The sequence below is a fragment of the Danio aesculapii genome, chromosome 3 (assembly GCF_903798145.1).
Source record: "Danio aesculapii chromosome 3, fDanAes4.1, whole genome shotgun sequence".
Taxonomy (NCBI): domain Eukaryota; kingdom Metazoa; phylum Chordata; class Actinopteri; order Cypriniformes; family Danionidae; genus Danio; species Danio aesculapii.
Genome location: NC_079437.1, coordinates 42,079,792 through 42,089,371, shown reverse-complemented (window position 1 = coordinate 42,089,371; position 9,580 = coordinate 42,079,792). Strand labels below are relative to the sequence as shown.

Sequence of the window (9,580 nt, the reverse complement as noted above, 5' to 3'; positions counted from 1 at the left end):
AAAAAAAAAGTAACTTGAAAAAGTCCGTTAAATGTCTGTTGAAGGAGCAGTGTCAACAGGTATTAAAAAGACAGTCTACTAATACTCAAATGGACCATCAAAATAAAGTGTTAACAAAATAATATAATAAAATAATATACGTATATTTTTTTTACAAAGTTGACTGCTGGACTGCTCCATGATTGGGATGGTGAATATTTTTTCATAATATTATTACATAACATTACATAATAATAATAATAATATATTTTATTGTATATTAAATAATAATTAATTACGTAATAGTCTTATCAGTTTGATTCTCATACAAAATATGATAGAAAACAATGTTATATAGTTTATAGGTATAATTTATACTTCTAGATATTTATTGGGGGCCCCCAGATGTCCAGGGGCCCTAAGCGGCAAATTGCTTATTGGTTAAATATGTCCTTGATCACACTGTGTATTAATGCAATTCAGATCCAAATATTTAAAAAAGAGATGACAAATCTGTTAGCCCGTTAATGACTGACCCCCATGTCGTTCCAAACCTCTGAGATCTTTGTTCATATCAAGAGATTTTAGAGGAAATCTGAGAGCTCTCTCACTTCAAACAAGGACCACAACCAACACATTGTCAAAACATTCCATGTGACTTAAGTAGTCCAACTGTAACCATATAAAGGTCCAAGAACACTTTTGCACACCAAAATAAATAAATAAACAAACAAACAAACAAACAAACAAACAAACAAACAAACAAACAAACAAATAAATAAATAAATAAATAAATAAATAAATAAATAAATAAATAAGAAAAAATTACTTTGAAGTCAATAGAATGTTTTGACAGTGTTTTTGTAGCAATAGACTTTTATTCATATGATTGAATGTGTTTGTACAGAAACAATTCTATATGATAACACCTCTTTTTCCTGTGTTCAAAAATGAATGGTTGCAGGTGTAAAATTATCACTAACAGCAATATTTTAGTTGTGCTGCATTTTTTTAAGCAACAGTGGCTGTTTTCTGTGTAAAGTAGATGATAGAAGAGAATAGATAGTTACAAAAAGCAGGTGCAGGTGGATTATTAAAAGGAGCATTCACTCTTTACACTGAAAAAAATTATTCAAAGATGATTCCTTGGATTTACTCAATTTTTGTACGTTAAGTGGTTGTAAACAATTTATTTAGGTTGAATTTAAACAAACAAATTAAGTTGAACATTGCTCAATTTAATTTGTTTGTTTAAATTCAACACAAATAAATAGTTTGCAACAGTTTTGCATGCAACACTTTTTTCAGTGTAGGCACAGAAATATTCTAAGGATGCTTCAATAGTAATAACATAAAACCACAATGTGTATTAATGCAATTCAGATCCAAAGATTAAAAAAAGAGATGACAAATCTGTTAGCCCATTGATTACTGGCCCTCATGTCGTTCCAAACCTCTGAGATCTTTGTTCATATCAAAATATTTTAGAGGAAATCTGAGAGCTCTCTCACTTCAAACAAGGGCCACAACCAAAACATTGTCAAAACAATCCATGTGACAAAAGCTCCAAGAACACTTTTGCACACCAAAATAAATAAATAAATAAATAAATAAATAAATAAATAAATAAATAAATAAATAAATAAATAAATAAATAAATAAATAAATAAATAAATAAATAATAAGAAATATTACTTTGAAGTCAATAGAATGTTTTGACAGTGTTTTTGTAGCAATAGACTTTTATTCATATGATTGAATGTGTTTGTACAGATACAATTCTATACGATAACATCTATTTTTCCTGTGCTCAAAAATGAATGGTTGCAGGTGTGATATTATCACTAACAGCAATATTTTAGTTGTGCTGCATTTTTTTAAAGCAACAGTGGCTGTTTTCTGTGTAAAGTGTATGATAGAAAAGAATAGATAGTTACAAAAACCAGGTGCTGGTTGATTATTAAAAGGAGCATTCACTCTTTGGGCACAAAAATATTCTAAGGATGCTTCAATAATCATAACATAAAATCACACTGTGTATTAATGCAATTCAGATCCAAAGATTAAAAAAAGAGATGACAAATCTGTTAGCCCATTGATTACTGACTCTCGTGTCATTCCAAACCTCTGAGATCTCTCACTTCAAACAAGGGCCACAACCAAAACATTGCCAAAACATTCCATGTGACTTAAGTAGTCCAACTGTAACCATATAAAGCTCCAAGAACACTTTTTAGACCTAAATAAATAAATAAATAAATAAATAAATAAATAAATAAATAAATAAATAAATAAATAAATAAATAAAAAATGACTTTAAAGTCAATGGAATGTTTTGACAGTGTTTTTGTAGCAATAGACTTTCATACTTTTATTCTAATGACTGAATGTGTTTGTACAGATACGATTCCATATGATAACACCTCTTTTTCCTGTGCTCAAAAATGAATAGTTGCAGATGTGATATTATCACTAACAGCAACATTTTAGACCTGCTGCATTGTTAACTAAGTAAAGTGCTATTTTGGGCTTTCCGCCTGAAATTTTGCCAACCCAAATTCAAAAGCTTCCCAAATCCACATGCAGAGGTGTAAATGCAAAAGTTTGGTATCATTTTAAAGAAAACCCTTTGAATTTTCATAAAACACAGTTGAAAGTGATTAAAATAATTGCATATGTTGTCTGTGTTATAATAAACCCCTCTAAAAAAGGCACTTTTTTTTGTAAACTCAAATTTGAAAGTGTACCTTTTAGGTGTGGTCTAGGTTGCTGTAATTAATTTTGGTGGTTCCTGCACATATCAGTAATCATAGAAAAAAAGAAAAATGTCTCGATCATAATCTATGCAAAAGTTATTCTATTCCAACTGAGAGAACGAAACCACTTATGGGTGTATTGGGCCAGTACGAACCTTTAAAATGTAAAAAAAATGTGAATGTAAATTATTTGAGTTGATAAGTTGATAATATACACATATACACTTATTTAACAACACACTTTACATGCCAATTTGCACATAACAGCTGCACATAGAACGTTGTATACAGTAATAAACAAGTACATACACTTGTCAATCTGTATATTTGCATTCACTACTTACTAGTATTTATTTTCTAATATATTTATTATTTGTTTTTTGTCCTGACTCTGTTATCCTGTTGCACTGTAGAAGCTCTGTCATGAAAACAAATTCCTCGTATGTGCAAACATACCTGGCAATAAAGCTCTTTCTGATTCTGATTCTGATTCTAAGAGTTTTGGAGGTTGAAGAATGCTGGTTGCTGGCACCCATTGACTTCAACAGTAAAAATAAATAAATAAAAATACTATGGAAATTAAAAGGGTCACAGCAACCCGCATTTATTTTATATTTTATTGTGCATTCAAACTCAGTCAAGTAAAGGGTGACTGAATTAAATTTTTTGATGAACTATCCCTTTAATCAAACATATTGTTTTAGCAATCAAGTATAACCTTTTGTTAGAAGCTTAAGGAATGCAATAAATGATTAATTTTCTATAGTAAACCAAATCTCACAGATATTAATCCATGCCTAATTCTGAATAAATGCCTCATGACTGTATTTAAGGAAACTTGACAGTCATGTGATATCATGCGGATGTCATCAATTCTTAGAGCTCATTCATTATTCAGTAGCTATCGCATTTATTAATATATAATACACTCTCAGCCTTTCTCTTACTGCTCCTTCTTCTTCTTTGTTTTTAATTTTCATAATGTGGTGTTAAGGAGCATATGGTGTTCATATACATTATTATATTGTTTATGCATAATTGAGAATATTAAATATCAATCAAAACTTCTGTGCGTCATCCGCATGAGGCCAGTAATCTGTCAATCACATGTATGAACATAAGACCTTTGGTTCATTTGGAGCAATATTTTCCACCCTGCTGTGTAGTTATATGTATCTATGCCTTGGATATTGAATATCATCATATATGACATGTAATCAGATTAGCTGAAATGATCATATCTTCTATAATTTTGTTTTAGTAATTTGCATTCAAATTAAAACTAAGTATACTTTAATAATGTTCATAGACGCTCACAGGCTTAAATAATAAAAAAATGCCAGACAGTCCACCATATTTCATTACCGCTATATCTCATTCCCCTGATAAATGCATTTAATACTGTTTCAATCTAAGCTGGAGACAAATATACAGTGGCTTCCTCAACAAGAGGGATGTTTTTTCATCTGTGTTCATTATTCCTCAGAGCCAGAACAGTTGTCATTATAGGCACTATAATGATTTTTAATATCTCGCACAAACAGATATACTGGCCTGCATGGCCGGACGACTGCCCGTGTATTTGAGATTCCCCAAAGGAGCAAACAAAGATGCAGTTTCAGATTTCTCTGTCCAGCAAATATCTGCACAATGACCAAAAATAAGCATGCAGTAGACTGGTGGGAATATTAGGTTCATGTGTCTCAGAGCTATAAGTTAAAGCTAGAAATCAACACTGTCATCAGGTCTCACAGCTTTCTGGAACACAAACTTTAGCGACTTTATACGTTATATTATGAAAAATCATAATTCAGAATTATTGTGTCTCAAGTTGTTCCAAATGTGCATGAATTTGTTTATTTTGTGAAACACTAAAGAAGATATTTTGAGGAATGTTAGTGATCAAACTGTTGCTAGTACCTACTAAACCATTTACACCTTGCCAGCCAAATGGAACAAACTCTTGTGCTCTGGTCCTCATTATACTCAGTTAAGAATGGAGGTAAGCATTAAACTACCAATAAAAATAGACCATTGTAGTCTGTGGTGAGGCAAATTCCTGATTTTGTGGGTATTATGGGAGAAAGGCTTTCTCGTGACCCAGATCTGGAGAATGGAGACAATAAACTGTCCACTGACATTCTTAAAAAAATAATTTTCTCATGTTTATCGTGACTTGGTATTGCATATTTGGTTGAAACAATAAATGTGAATGAATGTTGACAGAATATAAATTTTTAGACCACAAGTCATCAGAGAAAAGTCACAAACAGTAACAAACTGTAAAAACCCACATAATAGTGCTAATGAATTTTTAACCCAACTATGCAAAATAATCCACACTTTACATAATCATAAAATCATAAAATTTATTTTTGCAATCATCAATATTGTTAGTTTAGGGCAGCTTTGTTAATTTACTAAATTCATTAAGCAGTGTACGGTAGTCTATTTTATACATCCTAAACATAGTATTGCGAAATCTATCACTGCAGTACTTTTGTGATTTTTTTTTTTACGTTTTAAATGGTCCTAATATGTGCTTTTAAGTTACCAATATGTACTGTGATCAATACTACTACTACTACTACTACTACTACTACTACTGCTAATAATAATAATAATAATAATAATAATAATAATAATAATAATAATAATAATAATAAACAATCATTTGTTTTAAGACCCATAACTAGAGCCAGACAGAATCTATTTCTGCAGATATATTTTTTTTTTAAACTGCGGATTTATGTGGAATGAGTTTAGGAGTATCATAACTAAAAACTTAATATATTAAATAAAAATAATACCTTTTAAACTTTTTTTTAATGTTTACAATGCAAATCCAATTAGATCCACTTAATTGGTAAACAAAGCAAGTCCCTCATATAATATCTCTACTAAAAGTACAAACTGCAAACTGTATTGTAAATAAATCATAATAACATTTTATTATTACTATTATTATATCAAAATAATATTAGTGAAATTAATTTAAAAACTGAATAAACATATATTTACACACATTTACACAAGTAAATACATAGACTCAGTGATGGACTAAAAACCTGCAGAAATTTGCAGATTTCTGTGTGCGCATATTCCGTGTGGGCCTACCCATAACCTTCAGACTTTGTGTTTTTACCTTTCTTTGAGAGTCAACTCTCAATTCGTTTTAAATTTTAAAGTTGAAATAAATGAACTGCGTAAACTACAGTCCTTTTCCAGACGTCTGTACTCACAAATTTCAGTCAGCAGATGGCGCTGTCAGTTTGATGAATTAACCGCGGAGCAGCCTTCAATATTAAAGGAAAATTAAGTGTAATTTTCTTTTATATTTTCTTTTCTTTCTTTTTTTTTCTTTTTTCTTGCTTTAGTGACAAAAAGACCGTTTTCATTTTTCAACCTTTCTCAACCTGATATCAACCAACCAAACAACCTATGTGTTCACTTTAACAGGACACCAATGCAGTTTGAGCAGCGTATTGATTTCAACATTTGACTGGAAAACCAATCTTCTTCCCATTGCCAGCCACACACACGCACACACACACGCACACACACACACACACACACACGCACACACGCACACACACACACACACACACACACACACACACACACACACACACACACACACACACACACCACCTCTCAAGCATCTTTCCAGTGTAGAAAATACTATTTGCCTCACACAAACCCCCCTCCTCCCGCCCACCCGTCAGTCCCCTCACACCCACTCACTCTCTCTTCTCCCTCTTATTCTCCTGTTCATGCCTTATTATGTGCAGAAGAGCTGAAAGTGCACGGAGAACACAACCCGAGCATTTCACACGGACATCCAGAGACACTCGAACAGAAGAGAGGGATGCTCCAGTGAAGTGACATTCTCAGCTTTACTGACTGGATTTTACACTCCAGATTTACTCGAGGCAAAAAGTTGGCGACCCTTTTCCAGCTACTTTTAAAAGTGAAAAGGACAGCCACAGACAATGTGAGTTCACTTTTTATATTCTAACATAACAAACAAAACAAAAAACACCGGTTTAATGAAACAGAAGTGCTGAAGTTATGGCAGCGCTAAGGCGTAAATTTGGCGAGGACTACCAGGTGGTGAACACCAACAGAGGCGCGACTTTCTCCAGCGCACCAGTAAAGAAAAAGCGCCAGCGCTTCGTGGAGAAAAACGGCCGCTGCAACGTCCAGCACGGAAACCTCGGTGGAGAAACCAGCCGCTATTTATCAGACCTGTTCACCACACTAGTGGACTTGAAGTGGCGCTGGAACCTTCTCATTTTCATCCTCACGTACACCATCGCCTGGCTGGTCATGGCCTCGATGTGGTGGATCATCGCGTATATAAGAGGGGACTTGAATCATGGCCACGACGCTTCTTACACTCCGTGCGTCGCCAATGTTTACAACTTCCCCTCCGCGTTCCTCTTCTTCATTGAGACCGAGGCGACCATTGGCTACGGTTACCGCTATATAACCGAGAAGTGCCCCGAGGGCATCATCCTGTTCCTGTTCCAGTCTCTGCTGGGCTCGATAGTGGACGCGTTTCTCATCGGCTGTATGTTCATTAAGATGTCTCAGCCCAAGAAGCGCGCGGAGACCCTCATGTTCAGTCAGGACGCGGTCATTTCACAGCGAGACGGAAAACTCTGCTTAATGTTCCGCGTGGGCAATCTCAGGAACAGCCATATGGTGTCCGCGCAAATCAGGTGTAAACTCATAAAGGTGAAAACACACACACGCACGCAGACACACTGCACTCGGTTTATCTGCAGTTAGTACTTAATACAGAATAAATAAGTAAACGACTCTTAATAAATGCTGAATTTTAGACACGTATAGCATTCTCTTCAATTTGTTAGATCACAAATTTAGTCAACCTAAGAACCGTGAATGTAAAAAATAAACAAATGCCTGATGATGACAGAACTTTTGGCAAAAGTAGAAGATGCATGGTATTATCGTGCTGATGTATTCACAGTTGTTATTTGTCAATATGTAGAAACACAACCATATTTCAGATTTTAAAGTGTTCAATGTTAAAATGTACTGCTAATTACATGTGTGGTGCAACGAAAGACCACGTACATAAAGTTTAATTTGCTCCTTAGTGTTAACAAAGGCAACATACAAAGCAAATAATCCATTAAAATAAATGAATTAAACATTTAATAAATTATTAGACATTATAAACATTTTAAACATTATTAAATGCATATTTCTTTTCAGAAATCTGGTAATTACATTCCACTATGAGATGTTTACTATGGATTATTTTTACCATTGGCTAAAGCTGTTCCTTCATTCATTCTCAGGCTGTACTTTATGCTGTAATTTATGGAATATTAAGTAATGTTACCAGTGGTGTCTCTTATCAATACATTTTTTCAAACACTGAAGTCCACATATGTTATGGGTGTTATTATTAGGATTTACTTTTCTTTTTTAGTATAAAATGAGGCCATTCAAAAGTATTTCAATCAAAATTTGCATGCCCGAAATCAACAATGTGTAAGGAAAACATGTCTGTTATAAGTTTTAAAAGTGACATTTCTTTATTATTGTTAATCTCCTTTGATGCAGCTGTATGTGTGCAAGTGCAAATAATAATAGCATTTAGGATACTTTAAAATGGCAGACCGCAAGATCAACAAGGCAGGGTTTAAAAAATACTTTGTAAGGGAGCTGGTGGGGATTGTGAATATATTAATGCTAATAAATAGCTAAAAGCATACAGTTCAACTCATAAAATGAAAATCTGCTCACACTCAGGCCATACAAGATGTAGACTTTTAACTGAAACCATGATCTTTGGTGATTTACATCATTAAAGTCAATGGCTTATGATGCATGTAAACAGACAAACTCAAATGTGTGCTCACATTGCTTGTTTGCAACTTTATAAGTTGCAGCATTCAGGATAAGCACAAATGAATGTCATCCTTATTGATGTACAAATTACAATGCATTCATCCTCTGTCGCAGTTGTAAACAAACAGCTTCAGCTCGTTTCTGTGGTTGTGCCTGTGCATACATCATTATGCATCAGGAAACACACTGAGAAGCGTTTTCTGAGGCTGTGGATTAGTGGTAATAAAGTTGTAAATAATATTCAGTTTATTGCATAGGTTGAACGTGTTGCTTTAAGACCCCAGTGTAACATCAGGAGCCAAATGTTGCTGTTGTTTGTAACCCTCAAAGTGCCAGTATTCCAACACAATCTCACAGCAATTTGTAACTTTTTGATTTAGTGGCTAATTCGTATGAATTGGTACGATCTAATTCATACAGTTTAGTATTTGCTCATCCCCTAATGACGGTTGGGTTTAGGGGTGGGGTTGGGTGCCACGCCTCCTTTTTAAAAATTGTACTATTTTGTACAACTGAACTCGTACGAATTTGTACGAATTAGCCACTAAACTGACAAAACGTAAAATACAAATGTTTTCTCGTGAGATCAGGCTGTAACAAATTACAAATACTCCAATTACTGTAATTGAGTAGTGTTTCTCAGGAATTGTAATTTACTAAGTTGTTTTAAAATTGTGTACTTTTACTTTCCCTTGAGTGCATTTTTAGTGCTGTATCGGCATTTTTACCACACTATTTTCCTTGAACCTGCAGTCACTACTTTATGTCCTTCTTGTCGATGGTGGTTGGCTAATGTAGAAAAATCAGTCCTGTGATTCCTGTCAAATCAAATCGCACATAGAAAGTAACAACCTCAGGACATCGACACTTTATAAATCCAGCAAACCTTCTGGAAGCATTAAAAATGTCCAAGAAGATGTCCAAAGTCGTTACACCCAGAGACTTTTTATAGACTGCAT

At 33.8% G+C, this 9,580-nt stretch overlaps 1 protein-coding gene across 1 annotated transcript in view; it reads left to right on the top strand.

The window, feature by feature from the left end:
* The first annotated feature begins 6,553 nt into the window (after positions 1–6,553).
* Positions 6,554–9,580, top strand: part of kcnj19a (potassium inwardly rectifying channel subfamily J member 19a) — a 73,472-nt gene continuing 70,445 nt past the window's right edge. The window contains exon 1 of the mRNA XM_056454033.1: positions 6,554–7,475. Coding sequence (XP_056310008.1) covers positions 6,807–7,475 — 669 coding nt within the window. The 5' untranslated portion in view covers positions 6,554–6,806. The remainder of the gene's footprint in view (positions 7,476–9,580) is intronic.